Raw genomic sequence first — 26,530 nt, forward strand, 5'->3', positions numbered from 1 at the left:
AGCGAAGCGGAAGGAGAGAGACCGAGAACGGAGGACGAGAGCGGGAGAGGGAGAGAGAGTGAGGAAGGAGGAGCGGGGGAAACGCGCCAGTGGAGTAACGGCGCGTTTCCGCGGCTATAGTCCTGCGGAAGATCATCGAGAGGACTACACCCTTGCCGCAGTGTGACGAGAGAATCAACCCTCCCCGATAACGTATCCCGCACACATCGCACGACGCGCGCTGCTCCGAAGCGAAGAGGATGAGTCTTCTGCTGGACGAGGAGGAGCTCGACGAGTGAGTTGACAGTTCGTGTTCGATAAGGAATTTCAGGAGGAATCTGATAAAATCGCTGCCGCCGCCGCTCAGGCTCAATGACTCACTCCGAGGGTAGTCTCGCACACACGCGTTCCTCGAGGGCGCGCGAAAAAGGGCTGGGCTGGCCGTCCGAGTCGATCGCGCGGCCGCCCTTCGCTCGAGTGCCCGAGCGAAAACCGCCGCCACCGCGTTAATTCGCGCTGACCCTGAGCGGATCTTGGAGCGAATCGCGAATCTGTGTATTAGATTGATCGAACGGTTTTAAGGATTCGAGGATAATTGACGCGATTCCACACAACACACCTGATTCGCAGTGTTTTATGTCACATTTTATTTCGATGCGTTTATTCAATGTAAAAGTCTCGCAGTGGTAACAGTCTCTTCTTATTTTATTTCGATATATAAAAGACGTGTATTCTCCCTTCGTTTCTGCAAAATTCGAAGAATATAGTGCTTTTAACGTCCTGCCGGACATCTTTTGAGGAATTTGATTTTGTGTGACAGTCGCAGTCGCGTAATGTGTCTCGTTGTGTGTCGCAACATTTAATACTTTGAGGGATGACGTGTATTTTGCGAGCATGCAAAGTATACATACTCATCGGACTAAAAGAAGAGAGAGAAATGTTGGACAACGATAAAAACTCTTGCCTGAATTTAGTACATAATTTATTTAGGTTAATTGACAGACCAAAGATATTATCATTAATAAGAAATTAATATATTCGTAAAAATGAACAATTACCTGTAATATAATCTCTTCCATGCAATATCTCTGGTATAATACTAAGATATTAATATGTCTTGATTTAAACGTTTTCTCTCTTCCGCTTTGTGTACCTATATTAGACTCTTTGTCACTCCAGTATTAATTAAAACTGAGAAACGGATGTATTTACAGGACGCGTTTTCAATGGAAAAGATTTATCGAGGAAATAAGCGTATATAAAATAACGCTGGTAGAAACAAATTCTATGGGTTTTTTTTTTTATAAATAACCAATCAAAGGCAAATAAGAGCTAGTTCGCAACGATGGTCGGGCGACAGTAATAAAACTAAAATTACAATAATAAATAAATTAATATAATACAGTATATACTGTATTATATTAATTAATTTATTATTGTAATACTGTATTATATTAATTAATTTATTATTGTAATTTTAGTTTTATTACTGTCGCCCGACCATCGTTGCGAACTAGCTCTTATTTGCCTTTGTTGGTTTATTTATTGTTATTGAGAGCTTCATCCTTGATGTTTCTTTTGAACTTCTACAAATAATAATCTGAATAGTGGTTTTTCAAATATAGAAAATCGATCAGACTTTATTTATTTCTCTTAAAGTTAATGTTTAAATAAAAAAGATCGCGATTAAAAGATTAAACGCAAGAGACAAAAGAAGTGACCTAAAAAAGATAATTGCGATATAAAAGTTACGGATAAAAATAGCACAGATTAACGAATTCTTTTTCAATGCCAGCAACACAATTTTTTTAAATACTAATTTTTAATGGAGAAAGGGTTCCGCGTTTTTAATTAGTATTTTACAACAATTATATTTTTAGATTATCAACTTTTTTAATTATGTCTGCAAAGTGCAATCATGCTAAGTAGTCGACCACATTCACGGTGCAAAAATGAATAAGTCGCTAAATTTAGAAAACTGAAATTAGGATGAGACATTGAGGTAGACCGCAACGTAATATTCTTCTTTTCGGATACACCTTATTATATACGGCATATATGCCGTACGTGCCATCGGAATCGAGTTTCAACGATCAGACCGGCGGCCTTCGTCAGAATCAGTCAAGTACGTTTTATGTCGCTAAACGATTTATAGTTATGCGCGGTTTCTCTTTCTCTCTCTTTCTCTCCCTATTTCAAAGCAGGTGTCATTCACAGGCACGTCTAATTAGGGCAACTGCAACTGTGTCATACGCAGTGTCCATTGAAAAGCTTTCCGCTAAATCAACCGGAGTTATCGAGTTATGCAAGAGGAAATCAGCCGCAACAATACAAAGGCTGTGTCCTAAAAATTAACACGGCAGTTTATAATTATATAAATTATGTTATATTATATATCGACATATTACTTTTTAACGGCAGATTTCGAGACAATTTTTAGAGATATGCTCAGTGAAAGTTTTTAATTTTTAGTATCATGCTTTATTGTAGCTCTCAGACTGAAATAAAAATGTTGTTTAAATATATAATTTTAGAGATATGCTCAGTAAAAGTTTTTAATTTTTAGTATCATGCTTCATTGTAGCTCAGACTGAAATAAAAATGTTGTTAAAATATAATTTTAAAATTAACTAAAAAACACATTTTTCCTTCTTAGTTCCCCTAAACAATTAGATTAAATTTCCTTATAAAATTCAAATTATATAAATTAAATGAAAGTTTTTATAACAATTAAATTATTATTTTGTTTTTAATCATAACGAAAACGTTTGTTTTAATAAATTAAATAAGCGATAAACATATTGACGAATTTCTATCGTGCATCGTGCCTCGCAGTTTAGGTTATTTGAGAAGTGGGGTCGCTCAGAGAAAAGCAAGGTTGTCAGGAAACACTTCCGCGGACGACGATGAGCGAAAGAAACGCCGAATGAAACGCATGAATACGTGTACGTTGACTTGCATGCTTTCCGTTGGTAACCAAGTGGACGATCGATGCGACTCTATTAATAAGAACATAGAAGATCGTGCCCCTTTCTATATTCTACGTACCAGTCGCGTCCCCTTGCGCGTCAACCCTTGTGCTAGGGTACAACAGACCCCAGAATCGTTCCAGAATTGTTCTTATCGCGATACGTCTCACGAAGCATTGTTATTTTACGCAGTAGTATCAAGTCGTTTTTCCAAAGGGCTGAAGGCAAACCTTCCTCCGCTTTTATTTGCTACCCACTTAACCTTCTCTCACGTAAATCACAAATAAAGTTACTCTCTAACAATAAAATAGTTATACGATACATTACACACATAAATATAAAATATTTCTAAATAGTAATTTGTAAATATATATAAAACGTTTTATAAATATAAAACGTGAAAATTTTTATATATATCGTATAACCGAGAGACATTTAAAATTCTTTTTATCACATCTTTAATAAATCTTGCTAACAAGATTTTGAAAAAATCCTTCTCTCTTCTATCCTTGAAGAAGTATATATTTTTATTTTTTTTTAACTTTATTGGAGAAAGTAAACATCCTCTGACAGATGTAATATATCTACCTTGCAATATTTTTCAAAACATCGTAGTAAGTAAAGTACTCGGTCTCAATAATTGGTACAAGACGGAATCGGAAGTCACAATTCCCCCCATTTCAACAGTTGGAGCGTATTATTGCGCGCTTTCCCGCAACTCAATAATTCCACATCGTGTAGACACGATGTTCGTTTTATTCATGGGTGTTTTTCGATGCTCGCCATTCCAGAGTGCTTCTTATCGCTACTTTCATGTTTGCCGTGTCCAATAATATAATAGATAGCGAGGTAAATCGGACGAAGCGAGCTGAAGTAATAAATAATAAATCAGATATATAGTCAAGAACGAGTCATCGACGGACACGAATGCGAGAAACGTGACGGGATGTCGCACGACGAGAAGCCTTTTAGCAGTGTGTGCGTATTTGAATGCAAATGAAATTGCTCGAGCATCCTCAACAAAAATGGACAATATTTTACGAAGATTCTGTAAAACTAGGTCGTACCTTTTTGCATACACTCCAATATTCCCTCGGGGAATGTGTAAAGTTGTTGCAGTGTTCTCCCCCCTTTTTTCTTTTATCTACGCGGATTATGCACAGTATATTGTGACACGATATTCATTTCACAACATTATACGCTACACAATGAGCTTTCCGGCAATGAGGGTTTAATTTTTTTAATTTAGTTAGTTATTTGAATATGCAACAAGATATGTGTTTCCTCTTTATTAATTTTCTATTTTTCTTATTTTATTAATGTGTAGATATATATATTATTTATGTTATAATTTTGAAAGGGAGAGACTGGATATTAAATATTCAGAATTCTAATTATTAAAAAGTATCATCTAAAAATAAAATTATAAATGGCGTTCTGTCGTTTTATTTCTTATTTTGATCATACGCTTTTTTTAATGCATTAATAACGAGAAAATATTTTATTTCTCATATTTTGAAGTTTACTCCCATGATTTACAATAGAATAGATTTCTTATTAATTTTGATATTAATGTTAATTTATAATTTTTCCTTGTTTAATATTTTTTAATTATAATTTGGCTTAAATCTTTACGATATCTTACCTTCGTGCTTTTTCACCTGCATAGGAGATTATCCACGTCTCATCGTCAGAAATCCATTGGAGTCGCACAATATCTGGTTGATCTTCCGGACAATTTCCTTTTCAAATCAAAAGAAAAAAGTCGGATTCTGCTATAACAGAAATAACTTAATAATTTTATTACTAATTCGAACAATATTTCAATATCTTTCCCCAAAAAATCCAGATTTTGCGACGTTACCTTCATTCAGAATTTCTTCATAATTTTTTATAATCTTGTTTAAGATAAATGTACCAATACCGCGACATTTAAGACCTATGTCTGGACACCTTTATCATTTTAGTTTTTAAATAAGTATAACGCGAATTAAAATCAAAGATAAAAATATAATACAAGAAAAATATGTTTATCTTTGATTCTTTGATTTTAATTCGCGTTATAACTTATTTAAGGACTAAAATGATAAAAATGTCCAGACATATAGGTACGTGTCCAGGCATTGGTATAACATTTACCTTTTTAATTTTAATACTTTTTAATTTATATCTAAATTTGAAGTTAAAAGTCCTGTACTTGTAAACGTTGGCTTTCATTGTACTCGTATTTGATTCAGAACGCAATGTAGAACGTGAACCAAAATCGCCGGAAGCTCGTATACTCGGTCCACGTGTATGACCGCTGCTAGCTCAAATGTTCTGCCTTTTGCGGTAATCCTTTTCCGACATAAATATAATTTTCTCCCTTGAGCATACCATACCCTATCCGGATGTTTTGGTCGCCATAGTTACAGGAAGTGGCACGTGATAATGATCTTCTGTATCTGGATAGTGACAGAGATTTCTCGGAATTACATTACCGTCTTTCGATCGCGTAAAAACCGCAGAATCAATCTGAAGCTGGAACATATGTGATCGCACTGCAAAAATCGTACACACAAAACTTGCTAATGAATTTTTTAGCGCTCACGCGTTCGTTTTTCATAAACAAAATCGTAAAATTATATTCGCAAGAAGAAATAGAAACCTAATTATAATATTATAGAATATATATTGTAAAATATAATTGTCATATATAATTCAATAATTTATACAATTTAATAATAATTAATCTCTCTTTTAGTAATAGCTATTGTTACCCATAATTATTATTAACATAATAAAAAAAGTACTGAAATAAGTACGGGATTCGCGGATGCAGCAAAATCATGGAAACATTTGCAATCGTGCAGTCACTCGTAATCTGCGTTATTCGGGCGATCGATAAATTGTTAATTATTAATCTCGCCGTTCGTGTTAAATTACGTAATGTAAAATAAGCCTGTTCACACTGGAACTTTAATTACGCCGTTAACAGGATCAATAATTTCTGAAGCTTTTCAACGGTACCGCCAGCAGGAGCTCGTTCGTTCGTCGGACATTAATTATGTAATCAAACATATATTTACGTAGGAACGATATTCGCTTGATGCATCATATAATTTCCAAGCGCGGGGACAAATTTAGAATGGCCTTGATATAAAATAGCAAGTAAATCTTTCTCGCGCACATTATTTTACTTCCCAAGTTTTTTCGTGCTCTATCGAAATGTATACAGAATCACTACGTAGAGCACGAGAATGGACTCGATTGAGATCGGAGAGATCGGAGACACGTATCGACACGTATACATTTTCCGATTGAGACCGACGAGATTTTAACTGGTTTCATTGACATGTAGAGGAAACACATATCATGTATTATATTGGGATACAAAATGAATCCGTTAAGCCCGTATCAGACTACGGATTGAAATTGAGATTGGATTGAAATTTGACCGATCAGAGCGAAGTTCAGTAAATTTGAGATCAGTTTTCTTTATTCTGATTGATTAAATTTCAATCCAATCTCAATCCCAATCCGTAGTCTGATACGGGCTTTAGCAAGTGCGAGTCTATTGTTCGAATTTGAACGTAATATCGTTTATATACACGTTTTCTCAAATTATAACATTGTTTTTTATTTGCATGATTAAAGAGCTGCTCGTTAAAAAGTTACAATGCAAAGATGCGGTACGTGCCCGCGATGGTTTTAATTTACATTTTTCATTTAATTGGATTTTTGTGAGCAGTAATTTAAAAAATATAATTCTAGTATTGATTAGATTTTGAACTGAATTTTAGTATCTACGTTTTTGATTCCTTGTCGATTTCGTCTTGTTAGCAGAGAAAGAAGGGAAAGCATTTTTATCATTCCGCGAGGAATTACAAGAAATTTTGCATATCTTCAAATTCGAGGAAATATACGCGATCTTATATTTTAACGCATATGACCGGTGCCACTTTAAGCTCGTATACGAAAATGAGGTCAGAGGTCAGGAGCAACGTGATAACGCGTTCCCTGCATAATGCCGACACATTGATCACCTAAAAGCGATAGAATTAGAGTACTCGAATGTTCTATGTACAACAGTCAAACACATTCCCGCTTGTTAGGTGACTCTGTTCATAGATACTTTCGCACTATTCATGTACTCCTCTCTTCTCTGATATGTGCATTTCTATCTCTTTGTTCCAACTATGCGAGTGAAACTCGAGAAAGCTGCTTTTTATATAAATTTAGATTATAATAAACATAAATAGATAATAAATTATAATAAATACAGAATATAATAATGCAATTATAATATAATGTTACATGGAAGTGGTATAAAGATATATTAATATGTATAGAGATATTAATATGTATTAATATTAGTAGTATATGTGGGTTAAATTCATTATTTACATATTAAAAAATTATTTGCATTCTACAGCTCCATAATTTCCATGATATAAATTATATATCCCGCACTGTATTAAATTTAAGAAAAATTACGAAGAAGCTAAGATGATAAGTATTTTATTCTAGAAATAAAATTTTGTTTAGGGTTTAAAATAGAATTTATTTTTATATTAGATTCATAATCTTATTATATTTAATAAAAATAACCGCATTTTAAGAGATACATTAAAATTATTATTATTATGTACACATTAAACGTGGATTTTAAATTAATTTTTAATAATTTGATGATTACGACAATAATATTTAATATTTTAAGCGCAATATAATTTTATTCTGATAATATAGAATCTCGAGAATAGAAAAATTATACCTTAAAACCTCTTACCGTAATTAGTATTCAATAAGTTCAACGTGTGGGGTGTGTATGCGTTTGCCACGCTGATGGTACTTCGCATCCTGACACCGTGTGAGTAAATGATTGTTCAGTTAGTCATTAGTGGTTTAGGAGCTAATGACACGTCTCATTATGCTATATTGACATTCATAATGCGGATCACGCTCGTTCTTGCACATTGCACTATACGTTTCGTGTTCGACACCAATTATGCAATCGTAATTGTCGATTAGGCCCCCGATTTTACGAATGCGAGAGGCTGCGTTCGCGTGCGCACGTGACTGATAACGCAGATCGCATACACATAATAAATACACGTAATAAATAAGTTTGACGCGGCGGGATATCGACGGCTCCTATCAGTCCCGGGGTGCCATTGCCTGGCGCGGAACGATACGGCTTATTCAATTCATACGCCATCGATTAAATCCAAAATCGATGGAGGCCGTAAAAGCGTCCGCGATTGTGCGTCACGCGTGCGATAGGAAGCGAAATTGATAGGTTGGGCAAGAGAACGACAAGGGACGTGATCGGTTCGCTTGTACGAGGCGCCGCTTCTATCGCGAGGAAGAACTGCAAGCTTGAAATAAATAGAACAGGAGCGGACGGAAAGTCAACACAGCGGGAAGAAGTTTACACGCGTTTGTAATTAAATTGGAAGTCATTGGACGTGTTAATTGAATTAATTAATTTGGCGGAGCGGAATAAATGTTTTTTTTTGTTTCGACAAGCCATAGAATTTAAGAAACAAATGCTAATGACAAATAATTATTAATAATTTGAGTGGTTCCAAACTTTTATAAATTAAAATATTGACGATACATTCCATTTTGTCATGATCCTATGTCTATTAGTTTTATTAGGCAGTTAATTAAAGACATTGCGATATCTCGAAATTATCAGCGTCCTTTCTTAATAAAATGATTAAACCTAACTATATTTCTTGGATTAATCTTGATCAATGATTACTACTGATCATAATCTATAATTCATTCGAACCTATAATTGACCTGCTATAAAAAAAGTATTTGGTTATATAAATAATCAATAATTGCATAAGATGGATATCTATTCGGCGTATACTATTTTATCAAAAGTGCAATAAATGCGCGTTCTATATAATATCGTGTGACAGATCTCTCAGAAGAATCAGCTTCAGTCAAGAACCTTTTCTGAAGAAATCTTTTTATTCACATAGATTTTCATTACTTATAAATCGATATAATTAAGCGATATAGTTAAGCATTAAATCTATGTAAATTTCACTATACGAATGCATTTTTATTATTAGTTGATTATTTTTAATAAGAAATGAAAGATATTTTCTATTGCATTTAATATATTTAACATAAAACAGGATTAAAAGATTTTATTAAAGTAATATAGAATTAAACAAAATCATTATTTATTAAGATATATACAAAACTTATGATTATATAATGAAATAAAATATCAATTTGAAATCATGAGTTAAAAATTCTGATTTTGTTATATTTATATTTTTTCTGGAGTCTTAGCTCGCTCGAGAAATCCCTTTCTTTTCAATTGTTAATTATAAATATCGTTAATCGTCAACATTATACGCTATTGATATTTCATTAAACCATACATACCTATTTTTATTGATCTATACCAGAGATGTATAGGTATTGATATGTATTGATATTAAATATGTGGATATTTCTAAGTTCGTGCATCTATTTCCGTTTGCCAAAAGACGATTCAAATGCATTTGACGCAGCAAGTAAAGCATTGGTCGGCATCGTCGGTCTAAAAGTAGCCACGATCCAACACCGTCTCGCGGTGCAAAGATTGTCGAGCGACCGACACTCCTGTCTGTTGCTCCGGACCATCTCGTGAGAGTGAGAGACTCGCTTATAAAATATGAATAATGACTTGTGACTTGTGAATATATGACAATGTTTTTCCTCGGCATAAAGTGATCGACAAAATGAACAGCGACCAAGCTTAAGAAATACGGAAGATATAGGTGTTTGAACGTCATCGCGACGTGAGGTCATTGTTAATTCTATTACCATCAATGCCAGGAATATGAAGAACGAAGAAGTGTCCTGTGCCTCGATACAGACATAACTTAAAGCCAGAAATAAAAGTGGTCCGTTATTGGGAATATAATTAAATAACCAAGAGAGATCTATCTCTCGGATACATCGTGAGACACTGATTTTATATTAAGAGAAAGTCGAAATTTAGCGAAGAATCTATCATCAAAAATTAATATAATATTCTAGTTTAATTTTAGTATTTAGAAAAAGTATGGTAGTTTCTCTGACGAAAAAAAAAAACAGTTTTTTCATTGTAAGTATAGTAGAAGCGTATTTTATCTCGGCAATATAAAATTTCGCGCTCTATCGGTTCGAAACGCATAGCGGAAATAAAAGTGGTTCGCCAGAGCGTTTATTAAGAAAGCTTGCAGCCGGCCCGTCGAGATGACACTTATTTATCGGTATCCCGCGGGAAGCTTCGGAACAATTTATAAACGAATTGCTCGGGGAAGCCCTGCGGATGGAACTCTCACCCTTCGTGAGAGATTCCCCGCGGAGAAACACGCCCCCCACGTGCCACGAAAGAAATGGTCATACAAACGGAAATAAAAGAAAGAACCTCGAACTATGTTTCCTCGGAGCGGGCAGGTGCAATGTGTGTGCAATCCGTGGATCGGGGAGTTTAGTTACGTAACGTCTCCGACGACCCTTGTAGTCGCGCGAGAATAACTCCAATTTCTCGGTCTCTGGCTGGAAAGGGAAACGGTGAATTTCATTCCTGTTATTTGCGGTTCTGTAGCTCGTGAAACGCGAAAAATCCGATGAACGCAATTCCGCCCGAGATCGACTTAAAATGACGGGCGTTTATATAGGGTGTATAGAGTTCAAGGTTGTTCTCCTCGAGGTTTTGATTTACGTACCATTTTTCAATAAGGAGACACGGATTATTAATTTCTACATCAAAACATCTCGAACTTTAGTTATTTCGAGAATTTATTGCAAAAAGTTTATATAATATAAATATATAAAGTAATTTTTAGGTAACGCGCGCGCACTGCAGAGGGGATAAATTTAGACCTCGAGGAAATTATGACGGCACAACTTTTCCAGCCATTACTCCGAGTTACAACAAATCGAATATCTATTGTCCATTTCTATCACTGCAGATTAACTTTAATCTCGATTTAATTTATTTTTATCTTATTCTAATTCTTAGAACTAGAAAAAGATAAAAAGTAAGTTAAACCGAGATTAAAGTTAATCTACAGGTAAAAATAAACATATGTCAATCTCGACCTGATGTTTGCTAATATTAAAGTATTGTTTTATTATTGGCTGGAAGAAACTAATGAATTCATATGAATTGCTAATGAGACGAACTATTAAAAACTGGTTATTGTCAATTATGAAATGAAGAAATGGCTAGCAATATAGACAAAATATTGCCTTGATTAAGTCTAATCTAATTTGAAGTGTAAATAAAATGTAGCTGTATCTTTGTATTGCGCAAAAAATACTTTATACCGTCCAATCGAAACTTCGACATTCGCAGTGATAGAAGCACGCCGAGAAACAAAGTTCTGCGTACATTTTTATCACATGCGTGATAAGAATGTTTCACCTTTACCACAGATTCGCTCGTTTGGATAAGATTCGAAAGCAGAAAAAAATTCCACGCGCAAACCGTCCTTGTCCCCTCGATTTGGTCTTTGAAACTGCCTTTAAATCATAGCCACCCCGATCCGCCAGACACCCCTAATATGCCATCGTATTCGCCGTTACCGGTAACAGCGCGTGAGCCGCACGTTTGCAATCAAAGGTCCACGATTTGCACTTGCACCGGCCAGTTATTGCGACCGGTTACGCATGTGTCAGCGTCCGAGGAAAACGTGTCCGGCGATTGGCAGCTGCGACTGGCAGCGATGTGGTGGGAACGAGGCACGATGCCTGCCGGAGCAACGTATAAAGATCCTCGTCGCGACCGCCGCCAACTATTCTCGAACATCGCCGACCGGCACCGTTTCGGTCACGAAACGTGCGACTTACGTCGTGCTATCTTATATCGTCTACGTCAACGAACCGCGAAGTGATCCTCGAAATTCTCCGACGCGTACGTCGCGGGCGAAGATCGAGACCGATCAGTTTCGCGAGACCCTGCAAGACCGGAAACCGCGTGGCGATTCGCCGATTTTCGAGGTGGTGAAACCTGTGCTTCGAAAAAGAATCGGGATGCCGACGTGTGACTGTCAGAACGGGACTCTGGACGAGTCGGAGGAACATGTTTGCTCGCTGAAGCCACCGGTGGAGAAGGACAAGGTCAAGGAGCCCAAAGAGTCGCCCAATCCGGTTAGGTAGGGCGCTTTTTTTATTTATAGGTAATGAAAACTGGAGCCTATCCGGCTCGTTTCGAGTATCGGTTTAGGATCAGGTAGACAGAGAAGCCGCAGATCTATTTCGCCTCCTGTTTTTCGATTGTTTGCGAACTGGAATGAGTAAAAAATAAGTTACATCACCGAATACTAATTTGGAATAAATTTAATTTATAAAATACAGAATTTTACACTAACCCGACTACATATGTAATTTATTTTTTTCGAGTTGATGGATTAATTTCTTTTTGCATAATATTATTCAATTGCAGATTGTCTAAAATACTCTAAAATTTCAAACAAAACGTATTTGAAAAGAGAGTGAAAAATTCTTTACATGAGAATTAATTAAAAAAGTGCTATAACATTTTTTTATATCTAGTGTAGCGTTATTGTCGGAAGATTAAATTTGAAAATTATACAATAGATGTGTGTGCGATTGTTACTTTGATCTTTACGTCATTTCACTGATTAATTAAAATCTATAAAAACGAGAACATTTATTGACGTATCGCAATTTTACTTTTTGTTGTCGAAATACAGAATCTATAGAAAATACACGCAACAAAATAGGAAAATAGAGAGATTGATGTTTGAAAGGTCGCTCTTTCCATTTCATTCCATTAAGTCGAACTCCATTTCACGATACGGAGTTGGATCATTGTGTTTTCTCTGCGTGAAGTTGGCAGACAGGAATACACGACAGGAAGATCAGGTAGTACGGCAGTTCGGTTAGAGGTGCTTTCTTCCTACTGGCGGCCGGATCTCAACAAACAAACTCGACTGACCGCAAGAATCGATTTTCCTTCTAATATAATATGGGATTGCTCGTGGATGCCATAAAGCGACTCGTGACTTGACGAAAAAATACGCGAACCTTATTTTTCGTTTGCCACTAAGTTCACCATTCATTTCAGTCATAATTCTATATTTTATTTAAGAAAAAAAATAGACTGTAAATGTCGAGCAAAACACAAATTCTGCTTATGTTTTGAAAGTGACGTAAAATAAATTGGAAATTGTGTTCAAACAAGTCTCTCTCGCAGCTTTTGTAGATTTTATTATTAATGCGAATCTGAAATTTTTTACATGAGAAAATGGAATATTTGCGCTTTTGAATTTCATATTGACAGGCATTAATTCACCACGTTTTGGCGATAAAGGATTATACGCGCGAACGCTAGTGTATTTCTATATGTATGCCAGGTACATTTCTATATGTATATCTTTTGTACATATACATTATTTGTTGAAAATGTTATAATCTCTCTTGTACCATTTATGTACATTCATCTCTCTTGTATCATGTATGTACCATTTATATGTATCATTTATGTGCCATATTAATCCTATGATGGATAGAGTCTATGACAGATTAATCCTTTAATAGAATATCCCAATATTAATACGTAATAGATCATAACAACGACATTAACATTTTACGTAATTACAAATAAATTATTATTTAATTGATTTATTAATATTATACGTATGCAAATAGTGTATTACATACGTTAATGAGATTATTACTTCGATAGCAATAGTTTATTTACAGTTACATTATCTATTAATTTCCATATCCAATGCATCGCAAGAAAAAAGCAGAAATATACGATAATCATCCCTTAATCCGAAAACGACCGCCTAATTTTTTTTTTTTTTTTTTAATATAAATGGTCACCTGGGATGATTATTACACCCCAATTAAAAGTCATTGTTATTAATTACATATTATTGCATATTTTTCATTGGTTCATAATTTATTTGAGAACAATATGTATATAGATTTACTCAACATTTTCTGAAAAGAGTAAAGAGAAACCAAAAAAATATTTGAAAAACAAAATAAGCGCGCATAAAAATTACTGTGGCGTGAGCTTTATTTTTTTAAGGCGTAAAGTTCATCTTAGGCGGCCATTTGCGGGTTAATAAGCTAAAAAGATGCATTCGTTTTCATAACATTTATCATATATGCTACATAAGATGTGAAAACCCGGCTATTTTCTTCTTTAATATATGCAACATGAGAAGTTATTGCGAAATGCGCGAAGAAGAGAACATCGAACGATAATGCTATTCTGAAACGAAGATGCACGGCTGTGTCTTGCTTGATGGTAATGACGGAAATATGGCGAACGCAACTCCGCGACATAGACAACAGACTGTGTACCTTCACATTCCCTATATTATTCGAGCGTGAGAGCATAGTTTCTGTCGAGCTCGCGTGAAGAGAATAATGGAAAGCCTGTCGCGAAGTACAAAAGATAGATAACGCAAAACGGGAGACCTTGGGTAGTTCCTCGAGCGAAGATATCTCAGGATGGCAGAAAACGTCAAGAATTTTCTTTTAAGATATATATCAAATTGATAATAATAGGCAACGGATAATTAAAGCTGCGATTAATATAAAAAAAAAAGACAAATTAGAAACTTGCGTAAGTTCATCTTCTTCGATTTTCGCTCGATAATTGTAATAAAGAAGATGGAGGATTTGAAGAAATCTCTTCATCTGCTGAATATACATAATAAAATGGAGAACCAGTCGTAGCTGCATGCGATTAAAAAGACTCGACTGATCAGATATATCAGATTATATAACTGGTTTTCTTCTCCGATTTTTATTTAATAACGGATAGAGGGAAGACGATTCGAAGAAATTTCTTGCTTCTATTTGGATGACAGAAAGCGATGAGAATTTTTTCAAAGATTTAAATATATCAAGTTGACAATGATCATAGGCAATCGGCGGTTGGAGCTATGATCAGTGAAAGAATGACGGATTTCGGAGCTTATCTGGATTTCCCTTCTTCGATAATCGATAAAGGAAATAAAGAATTCGAAGAAATCTTTTGATCTGCTAATATAATAAGGTGGAGAAAAGAACCAGTCGCAGCTGTGTCTAAGAGATAAAAAGATGCGACCGGTCAGATATTAGATTACACCGGGTTTCTCTTCTCCGATTTTTATCTAATAACGGAAAGGGAAGACGATTCGAAGAAATTTCTTGCTCGGATTATTTATATTTGAAGATATACGGAAGAGCATATTTATTCGTCATTATAATTTTCTAATTATCGACATTAAAACAAACCTTGGTATCTTGAAGTTTTCAATTAAATTCCATAATCTAAGATTAATCGGAAAAGGAAGCTTTGATGCACCTGCAATATTAAAGTTTAATCAGTTTTAAGAGTCTTTTATTTACTTTGTTAAGTAACTCGATCTAGATATCGAAACTTATTTCTCAGTTAATTTCAGCTGAACTTTACGTCGTCAGAAACGTAATCCGAAGCTGGATTAGTAGAATTAGGTAAATGCCACATCGTTGAGAATATATATTAAAACGTGGCCGAGAGAACTTTTTAAATCTCCATTAAAGGCATAAATTTACTTTATAATTATTTCATATTTATCAATTTATATCTGAAGGAACGCAAATGGTAACCCCTGAATATTTTACATACATAGTGAGACATTTAGATGCAAATTGACGAGCATCTTCGCTGATTATGCATGCAAAATTTCGCAGGAGACCGTTACAGCGTGTACAGTGTTACACGTCACACAGACAACGAGATGAATGTACTGACGAGAAGACTAAGTACTGTAGCACAAATTTTCCTATGTTTATGTTTGTCTCTCATCGAATACTAAACTTATCTCAATACAATGAATCTTTCTCGAGACACATTTCTTTGTTCATCCATGAACAAGAAAGATTCGCTCTCATTTAAATGCCTCGTGTAACCGTGTGATAAAAGTTGGCGTATGATCGAAACCAATTTAAATAATAATCTCTGAGGAAAACTCCATTGTGGCGTTTTCCTTTACGGTTTCTCCGGACATAGATACGTGCAATAGATGTCAAAGTGTAATAAATATGACTTGTGAGTATTGTCCGTTAGCGTTCATCGCGACTAAACGGATTAATAGACGCGATTTCGCGTTCGTAAATCGAAACTAATATCGACAACAGTCTGTCAAGGATTAACAAGGGTGTACTGTATACATTTACATTACGGCGTCCAGGAACAATGGATGAACCTGAACCTGAAACTATCGACGCGCGACGAGTATTTTCTTCCACAAAAAACTTTTCGAGGTAGTCGGAAAGACAAACAATCCAGCGAATCTTAAAATGAGCAAACAGCCACAACTTTGCTGTTCCGCTCAGCTTTATTTTGACCCATTTCTGGGTTTGAAATGTGACATCTTTGTAGATATTGCTTCTGACATCTCTCTCTCTTTTTAAATTCCACAATTCCTTCATATTTTTATTCCTAGATTTGCGTGTCAAAGTGGCGTTGAGTCACATTTCATTGAATCTTTTCCCATAAATATCGAACTGTTGCACGTCGCGAGGGATTTCTTTTCTATATATCACGATTACGTTGCGAACATTTCGATCTCCGAGGCGTCAGAAGCGAAATACAATTATTCGGCCGTAGAACGCGCGGAGATGAATTAATTACGATGCGCGAATCCGTCGGCGGGCGGTGACGCTGATTAGGCTTACGAGTACATTAACGAAGTCAATTTTCGACGCTGATGCAATTGCTCGTCCCTTCGATCGCCGATAGAATCAAATTCGTGACGTCGCGATGTCAAAGGCCATCGCCGCAATTTAATCGGATCTCGCTCGTGCCTCGCGATAATCCAGAGGTTACGCAAACGCAGAGTTTTTACGGTATAAAGACACGGTTTCGGTAGTTTATTCGTTATCTTCAACTATATTATGAAAAAAAAAAAAAAATGGAGAACTATACACATATTACACAAATACGTTATATTTCTCGTTTACGCCAATTTTTCTATTAATCTAAAACGTTATGTGTCCTAAATGTAAATTTTCTTGCTTGCATACTAACAATAAGCACTAAATGTTTATACAGAAATACGATGATGATTTATACAGTATTATTCAAACATTACAGATCATAAACATTAACGATTCTGAGCGCTAATTATGCTTGTATAAACTCGGGTAATTGTCATTTCGTAAATGCAGGTAATTCGTCGTATTCGTAGCGCGTATTATATTACGGAAATGTTAATCAAATATTTTGATGCAGTTGCTATACATCATGATACATGTTATTCATCTTGGGGTGAAGTTATTTTTTTTTATTTCTTTATTGTATTAGTAACTATGCAAAAGCTCTTTGATAGAACGTAGGATTTAAAATGCCCTGCAATAAAATGTAAGTCAAACGTTTTGCATCTATCGCAGGTACAGCGATGGCTCCGTACGATTACGAAACCCCAATATCGAACTCATGGATCAGGACATATTGTACCATCTCGCACTCGGCAGCGGCTCCCACGATCTGGTTGAGATGTTCGGTGACATCAAGGTAAGTCAAATAAATTTCTATTATATTTGTACAAAGGGATGAAGTATATTTACATAAAGAATTTTGAGCGAAATACTTGAACAAACCTTATTGGCTCATTCTTTAATCTTGTGTCAACTTCCGCTTAACGGAAATTTAATTGGACGCCATCGTTTTTGCAATTTTTAAAAATTTTTTCGATACTTAGTGACATTCAATGTGTCTCGGTAACTAAGATCGGTATTAAAAATCTATTAAAGTGAAATCCGTAAAACATGCACAAAATTTATCTATTTCCACGCCTAAAGTTTAATATAGGAAAGATTCTTGTTTTAATCACTTTTATAATAATTTAATAGCTTTTATCTATATTAACTTAATAGCTTTTATCTATATTAATTTAATAGCTTTTAATTAATATTTTACGTCACATAATTGTTATAACTATCTACCAAGGTATCTGTAATTTGCAATATATTACAAAATCATGTCGTAATAGATAATATATTTTAATATAACAAATATGTTATTATTATTAGTATAAATTTGACAAATGTAGCTCTATTAAATTAAACGTTCATACATTTTCATATTAAATATTATGGAACTCGTATGACTCAAATGATTATCAGAAGCATATATCGCATATGTCGCGTATTACGTCGCATATGTCGTTATCACAGTTTATCATTATTTTTTTCTCCTTAACATTACGTATTTTCATCTGGCGTTATTCCTGCTTTCTCGTTATCTCACTTCAATGATATAATACGCGATAGTAAATATTAAATGCAGTTTTTTGATCAAAAGTAAGTAAGTCACGTAATAATTACACAAATAATAATTATCAACGGGAGAGATACTGCAGTATCTATATAGTATATTGCACATGTATTTTTTCTTACATTTCTCTGTTTTAATTATTGGAAAGATAATATATAAATAAACAATATAAAATTTTTTTAATAGAAATCTCTCTTTCTCTTTCTCTAATTTATACTTTTTGAAGATCTCTTTAACTCAAGCGTAATTTTGGCTATTAAAATTACTAATCTGTCTTCCTTTCGACATATACAGTTACGCTAAATTTATCGCACATAAACAACGAAACAATGTGACGTAAGTTGTTACATCACTTATTAATATTGCATGGGCCTCTGACTTCCCGCGATAAGAGTTCATACAACAATCCCGGTGGGTATTTATTACGTTTGTCAATAATCGATTGGTCAATGCATCCTTACGCCTTGCACTTGACGCTCGATCTGGATCAGAAACTGGAATACACACCACTCGTGACCACACGAAGTTAGTCGCGATGTCACGCGATGTGCTCGTGATGTCCGGCAACATCAATAAATCGCGAAATATACTTCAATGACGTGCGATTACACCATCGGCCGCCGCTCATTTATTTTTACTAACGTAACCGATGATCTTTGACATTTAAGATGAATCAGGGCGTCTCGAGATTCAGGTCACATCACCCTAACGATGAACTCGCCTTGCTCTCTCTTTGTCGGTCACATTATTTCAGCCACTTATTATTCCAATTATTACTTCAACAATTATTATTTGAACAATCGGCTTACGAGTCTTCACTTTTTTTTTCCATATCAAATCTCTGAGTACAATTGCGCTCTTCTCTCGTTCCAGTTTGTCTGCATGGGCGGAACGCCGAAAAGGATGGAACATTTCGCTAATTACATTATGCAGGAGATAGGTCACAAGCTGCCAGCCGGAACGACTCTTCTCGACATCACTAAAAATTCCTACCGCTATTCGATGTTCAAAGTCGGCCCGGTCCTCTCTATCAGCGTAAGTTTTTCACATTTCGAACGTTTCCTGCGAAACGCGTTCCCTTCCCTTCGACAATAATTTTATTTGTCGATTTAATTATCGAGGAAAGAGCGAAGTCATGTAGACGGCCAAATAGTTTGGTTCTTTAAAGCACTTCGTGCTGCGCTACTGTGATTGGAATGTGGAATGGATTATATACTGGAAACTTTGCGGCTAAGTTTCGAGCAAATTTACCTTTGCATAATTGAATGCTACCTGTTTAATCGCGGCGTTAATGACTGACGAACGTGTTCGCGATGCTTGAAAGTTGTTATCCTTTCATTCAAGCCGTGACTAATTTTCGCATAATTCGACCAGCTTGATGTCTCTTTTGAGTCCACGCCTCAAATAGAAATCGTAGTATATAATTAGTAAATAATTTTTATAGCATCGATACTTTTAAATATTGGATTATTATTAATTACAAAATTAATATTTTTATGAATTTAAAAAAATAGAAGAATAATAAAATAATTTTGACAGTATTGCTCGTGTGACTTCTTAACCAAATGTTTAAAGTGAAAATGTCAAAATTATTATGTCGAAATTGAAAATTGATTTTAAATAAGCAATAATAATGTCAAATTCGAAGAATAGAATAAGTGCCGTTTTTGCAGAGCGTGTATCGCAGCAATAAATGACGCTATCAAGAGAACATGATATATCTTTAAAAAGAAAAATATCGCAGTGTCCAATATCTTTAGTATCTCTAGATTCGATACCGAGGGTAGCGAGATATACAATCCGTTCCTGGCAGGCAATGGAACCCGCTAACATTCCACGCTAATCACGCTCGGCACCTGCCTTGCTCCGCTGTTATAATAGGCACTTTACTTACGCGGTTTACACGCCTGGACGATCAAACCGTTTTTCATCGTCTCGCTTCGCGCGAATTACGCACCCGGTTATGCCGAGCGAGCCGAGCGGAGTTCAGGATGCAATTGCGTTAGGCATGCTGATTGCTGGAAGCAATTATTTATGGCAGAAACGTCTTGGCGTTTTTACGAGCGAATGTATCTGACGCCCGCCGTGGAGTTTTAGTACGAAACATGCCGAAATAATAGAGCCGGTTTCTTCTTATTTTAGTTGTATTTACGGTAGATATTACTGAATTCTATAAAAGAGAAAAATTAGTAAAAGGCAACACGACCATTTAAAAAGAAAATGTCACACTTTAAGTGCCATATTTATCTGTTTAGCACGGAATGGGTATACCTTCGGTTAGCATTCTGCTCCACGAAGTTATCAAGCTGATGTACCACGCGAAAGTAAGGGATCCAATCTTCATCAGGATCGGCACCTGCGGTGGTGTCGGCTATGAAGGTGGCACGGTAATCATCTCAGAGGAAGCCCTCGATGAGACGATGAAACCTTATCTGGAATTGGTTAGTGATTTTATAAAATCCATACCCGATATAAGTTTCGCAAAGCTTTATATTGCTATGTTTCTATATTTTTCTAACTAATTAATTACATTTTGCCTGCGCGCAAACTGTTTTGTAATTATGATTTATAACGTAAGTCGTAAAAGAATCATAAAAGAATTAACATTAGAAATATCAAAGTAGTCAAAGTGACTAGTTTGTAATTTTTTATAAAAATTATTCAAATGTACAAAGGTATATTTTCCAAGATAAATAATTAAATTGATGAATTTATTTTTTCCCCTTTATTCCATTTTCTCAAAGATATATAGCATGCTTACATTTAAGTTAAATATATATTGTACGCTTGAATAGTAAAAATAAATCATCAACAGAAACTTAAATGAAAATGTCAAGAATGTTAAACGAGAGTGTCACGCGTTGCAGATGGTGCTCGGAAATCTAATACGTCGACCGGCCAAGCTCGACCGGCCGCTGGCCCGCGACCTGAAGGCCCTGGCCCACCGCGACGATCCCTACGACACCGTGATCGGCAAGACTATGTGCTCAAACGACTTCTACGAGGGCCAGGGTCGCCTGGACGGCGCGTTCTGCGAGTTCACGGAGGCCGACAAGATGGAGTACCTCACCAAGCTGCAGAAGGCCGGCGTGGTGAACATCGAGATGGAGAGCCTCTGCTTCGCCGCGCTGACACACCACGCCGGCATCCAATCCGCCGTCGTGTGTGTGACGCTGTTGGACCGGCTCAAAGGCGACCAGGTATATATATGTGACTCACGTATTTTCGATACCGAACTCTCGGTGCGCTCATCTAATATATATGCCGCACACGAGCTTTGCGTCACACGAACGTTGCGGGGCTTATCGCCGGGTATCATCTGTATTCTCATCTATACATGCACTTTGCGAAACTGTGATAATTTCGCGACGAGGCAAATGCGCCGGTATATATTGCGCGTCATGCATGAAATTATGAAAGGGCAAGATCTCATAAGCTTCAGCTCGCAGTTACGTAAAGCTGTGCCGATTTATTCAGGCTAATTCTGTTACGTATGAGGGACGTTCAATAAATAATGCAACACGTTTTTTTCTCATTCAAGGTTCGTTTGATTGCAGTTTTAATTACATCATATTTTTCCTCAATTCTTTGGCTACATAAAAACCTATTTTTCAAGATAATCTCCATTCAATTTTATGGCCTTATGGTACCACTCTGAATGAGGAACGACAGATCCCTACATCCCGGCTCTTGCACCTTCTGATCCACTTTCATCTCTTTGGTCGTCTGAAAGATACAATTCGCGGGAAGAGATATGGCAGTGACAAGAAGGTCATAGCCAAAGTAAAAAATGGCTGAGTAGACTGAAAGGCAGACCAGCTAAGTGGTCACAGGCTCTCTAAGTAACGTAAGGCCAGAAAAATCGGTTTTTGTAGCCAAAAAATTGGGGGAAAATACGATGTATTTAAAACTGCAATGAAACAAATCTTAAATAAGAAAAAAAAATGTGTTGCATTATAATTGAACGCTCCTCGTATATATAATTCAATACGTGACTGGTCAATATTATTGGTCGTTCGACTCTTTTGAATCGATCGAGATTCGCGTCTAACTGATCTTCGTGATTTGCAAAGGTTCTGGCGCCCAAGGAGGTGTTGGAAGAATGGCAGATGCGACCGCAGAAGCTGATCGCACGCTACATCACTACGTACCTTCAACGCAAGGGCCGCCTCTCTCTGGAGGGACAACACGGTTCCATGTACGTGAAGAGTCCGCGCCGGTTCAAACTGGTGCAACAGGAGTCGGAGAATTACGATTAAATAATTCTCGAACGAACCCGAAGATGCGGCCACGAAGATCTCCCCAGGGTGCGATCGGCTCGACTACGGGATCGGTTAACTTACGCCGCGCAAGCCGCTGCGTCCGTTTATTTTTGCTCGCGAAGAGAAAATCGCGTGAGAACGGCGTACAGGAGAGGACGAAGAAGAAAAGACGAAGGATTTGAGCATAGGAATGGATTTGAACAATTTACATATCGTGCACCACAATAGGATATTTTTGGCGTCTCTTTGAAGAATGTAACTGTCGCAAATGTTTTATTTTTATGCACAATATTCGAATTGTTCAAATCTGCTTCTCCGTTAATTAAATCTTCCCTGTTAGTTACTAGATTTCCATTCGGAATATTTAAGACAACATTTTTTATTTTGGATGAGGACACTTCCGAGCACAGTTGACTTGTAACAGTTAAATTGCGCAATCTTGCTTTACATTTTATTGTGCGTGTGTCAATTTTGTTGAATATTCAAATTAAACTTGTTTCACTGACAAGAGCTCCCCTGCGTTCTGTAGATAATTGATAATAATAATGTAATTGTAATTAAGAGTTAAACACAGTTTCTCGCATCGCGAGAAAGCACGCCGCCGTTGCGCACACCACGTTGAGAATGCGTTGAGACCTCCGTGAAAATTAATCAATACCGAAGCGAGACCGCCAAAGCTTCACCGCTCGTTTCGCGCGCGGTGACCCAAGTACAAAATGTGCAGAATGCAACTTAACGAACTGCGCTCGAAAACGATGCACATTTTTCCACTCGACCACATATCTTTCAAGGCCGGGTTGCATCATCCTCGATCAGCGCGATCTTTGATCGTATAACTAAAAAAGATATATCTTTTAATCTGCAATATTAAATTCTACACAATTGAATCGTTAACTTAAATTCTCTCGTTGTTCAGAGAGATCGGCAAAAAGTACTTGATATATCCAAGATGTGCAGAATTATAATCGCTGCTGTGTGAAACAAGGAAATTGTAAAGGCGCTGATCAAAATGGTGCAACCGGTCTCGCGTAGTTCTGTAGTGATTTAATTTTAGGATTCGCTGGCAAAAACGTACACGCGTTCGCGCATTCGCCGATTAAACGCACGACTTTTGGACAATTTTCTTTTCCTTTTCTCGTTATTACGAGCGACGATGAGATTCTCTCGTAAATCTTCAGGGATTTGTATTGAGAAATTAGAGACGAAATCCGCTAACGGACCTATTTCGCGGTTTATTATGAGGTATTTGCGTGTTGCGTCGAGAGCAGTTTCGAGAGAACCTGTAAATTTAGCGCTACGTGCGTATGCCGGCACGTGACATACACACCCGGCGACGTGAAGAATCTATGTATTAGCGCACTCTTAGCGGTTTGGTAGAAGCACACATTCCATATATAAAAAATATATATACTTAAATATAGTCGAATCTAGCGCGTTTTTCGTTCGATTGTTATCCGTAACGTGGACGGAGGCTATATGCATTACATATGTACACACATACGCGCGACAGATGGATGTTGAGAACACATTCGTAGTCATGCCCTAAATTGCATGGGAATTGGATTAGAAACTACAATAAAAAAAAAAGTTTTAACACATCGTCTCTCTCTCGTCTAACAAATTATATTTTCCTCGTATGTGTTCCGGATTAATGAAACTCAGATGTTTAAGAAGAAAGAAAACCTGCTGTGACCAATATACGCTGTAGCAATGAGCTAAAATGAGGCTGACCGATTTATCACGAGTAATGTAATTGTCAATTGCAATAACGTATCTACGTATATGTCGCCACGCTGACACTTCTCTGTAAGTATTGATCAAGATTGACCAGCAAATGCAATATTCAAGTGATTTCAAATGTTCAATGTTACAATTTTGCTTAACAAACATTTAAATAAAAAAAAGCAAGACGATGAAGAGTTTTAACTTTTCACATCAAGAAAAAGAGGCTACTAGCCATTAAATATTTGTGGTACTTTCATGAAATACAGCATAAAATTATAATAAATATTTTCGAATGAATTTGATATTCGTGTGCATTCATGCATTATTTAAATTGCAGAAGGCATAAATAATCGCGAAGCGAATATTATAAATGCAAGACGAGATGATTTAATAAAGAAATTATTAAATTATTATAAATTATAAAATATATAGCGAGAACTCTTTTGCGAGGCAGTACGCGAAGATAATTTTAACGACAGCAATAATTTTGTCCACAGGGTTGGGCAAAATGCTATTAAGATGTTTTTCAGGTACAAAATCAAGATACGAATTTTTAATTGCTTCGTAACGTTTTATATTTTACAACGAAGAATATTAAGATTTTATTCATAATGCAAAATATAAAGAATATTTTGCATTTCACTCATAATTTCGTGTCAATCATAACGCGAAACTGCGTATTAATTTGAAATACTGCCCAGTCCTGAGCGCCCACGTTACGTCGTGTTCGTTATCATTATTAATATCCTATTATTGTAGAGAGCGAAGCTGTATAGTTGTGCGATACGTCTTCATTAAGATTGTTGCTGGCCGGTGCGTACAATTTGCCTTCGTCGTTCACATCACGGCATGAGGACTTACGGATACATAGTATCAATAGCGATTTATTGCAAAATAGTGCCGTTTTCCTATTTTATGTTTTCCGGCACGTTATTGATGTTAAACAAACAGCAATATTTTTTATTTTCACTTACCGTATTTTTTTTCCCCTCGCGGACCGTTCTGTCGGGAACACTCGTTTTACAATTGTAACATGCGCCGAGATGTCAACGGTTATGCTTTGGATTATTTTTACGTGCCCGCAATAAAATATACAAGATGTTCCACGAAAGTTGAGGCACACCGAACGACAGGATACTACTCACTTATTATCCTCACGTAGATCTCGTTCAAGTTTCTGCTGTACGAATTCTTAGAATTGAAGAGTTCAGAATAACAATAGTTAAGTTTATTTTTTTGACAAAAATTAATCTTTTAATTAAGAAAAAATAAATTTCTCATGTTCTTTAGAAAACAAGTTGATCATCAGTCAATCTTTTACTTTAATTATTAGAGCCGGGTAATTACGAATTTATAGTAAAAGACTGTCTCAAAATATGCTTTGAGAAAGCATCAAATTCTTTGAAAATAAAGTCTTGCTATTTTTCTCGCGTTCATTACAAACCAGATTGATCACCGTTCAATTTTTTAATTATTGTATCAAAACACGTTTTTTAAAAAAGAATTGATCCTTTGGGAGTGAAGTCTTGCTATTAAATTTCTCGTGTGTTCTTTAAAAAGCAGATTAATCACCGTTCAATTCGTTTACTTTAATTATTAAAAACCGATAATTATAAATTTATAGCAGAAGACTGTTTCAAAGCATGTTTTTTTTTTTACAGAAAAATCGAATCTTTTGAAAATACAATTCTGCTGCTGGTGCATATCATTTTCAGGACACCGTGCTCTCGCCGATCTTTGTTGTCGCCATTCGTGCTTCTTTTCGTTCCACGAACAACGACATATCTGTGATGCGTACTTATAACGTGTACGAGAAATATTAAACAAAATGTACCTAACGTTGATACGTAAAATATATATATATGTATATTCGCGTGGCGATCTTATCTATTTTCCTCGCGAGCGCGTAATTGCTATTTCTGTACTTACAATGTTACAAATTACCCTGTGAAACCTTCGTTGTTACCCCTCCCTCCCTCGCATATAACAATTACACTATTGATCTATTATGTCTCGTCGAGGTATATCGGCCGGACGTTCTATAGTGTAAGGTTTGTTAATACTATACTCAGCTATCTAATTGTATTCTCACTGTAAACCGTTATTTATATAATAACCCACGAGACGTCTAACGTGTCCTTTTGAGAAGTAATTGCTGGCACACGGGTTACATGAAAAAAGAAAAAAAAATGAAAGAAAAAATACCGTTGTTGATTGTATGTACGTTATAAAAGGACAATAAAAAGGAAATATTATATATTTGACGGCTCTAATATCTTTTTTCTCCAAATCTCGCCTCTGAAAGAGACAATCGGATTGAATGA

The 26,530-nt window shown here is 36.0% G+C and overlaps 1 protein-coding gene and 1 long non-coding RNA gene across 4 annotated transcripts; both read left to right on the forward strand.

Moving 5' to 3' along the window:
* Nucleotides 1-100: 100 nt before the first annotated feature.
* LOC139773798 (uridine phosphorylase 1) lies at nucleotides 101-26,465 on the forward strand. Of its 3 annotated transcripts, none has more exons than XM_071708527.1 (7): nucleotides 9,991-10,047; nucleotides 11,526-12,085; nucleotides 17,334-17,457; nucleotides 19,093-19,254; nucleotides 20,475-20,660; nucleotides 21,087-21,419; nucleotides 22,293-26,465. In XM_071708527.1, exons 1-7 carry the CDS (start codon nucleotides 10,006-10,008, stop codon nucleotides 22,476-22,478), a joined length of 1,593 nt encoding a protein of 530 aa, XP_071564628.1. In that variant the 5' UTR covers nucleotides 9,991-10,005; the 3' UTR covers nucleotides 22,479-26,465. The 3 variants fall into 3 exon arrangements, with proteins under 3 accessions (XP_071564630.1, XP_071564628.1, XP_071564629.1); XM_071708528.1 differs by having other exon boundaries at nucleotides 11,610-12,085; XM_071708529.1 differs by lacking the exons at nucleotides 9,991-10,047; nucleotides 11,526-12,085 and adding an exon at nucleotides 101-274.
* On the forward strand, nucleotides 1,466-2,597 carry LOC139773786 (uncharacterized). Its single transcript, XR_011718426.1, has 2 exons — nucleotides 1,466-2,104; nucleotides 2,197-2,597. It is a non-coding gene; the product is annotated as an uncharacterized lncRNA (long non-coding RNA).
* Nucleotides 26,466-26,530: the final 65 nt, after the last annotated feature.

This window comes from Temnothorax nylanderi, unplaced genomic scaffold (genome assembly GCF_030848795.1).
Source record: "Temnothorax nylanderi isolate EJ_2023f unplaced genomic scaffold, tnyl_v1.0 TNYL_tig0069_pilon, whole genome shotgun sequence".
NCBI classification, from domain to species: domain Eukaryota; kingdom Metazoa; phylum Arthropoda; class Insecta; order Hymenoptera; family Formicidae; genus Temnothorax; species Temnothorax nylanderi.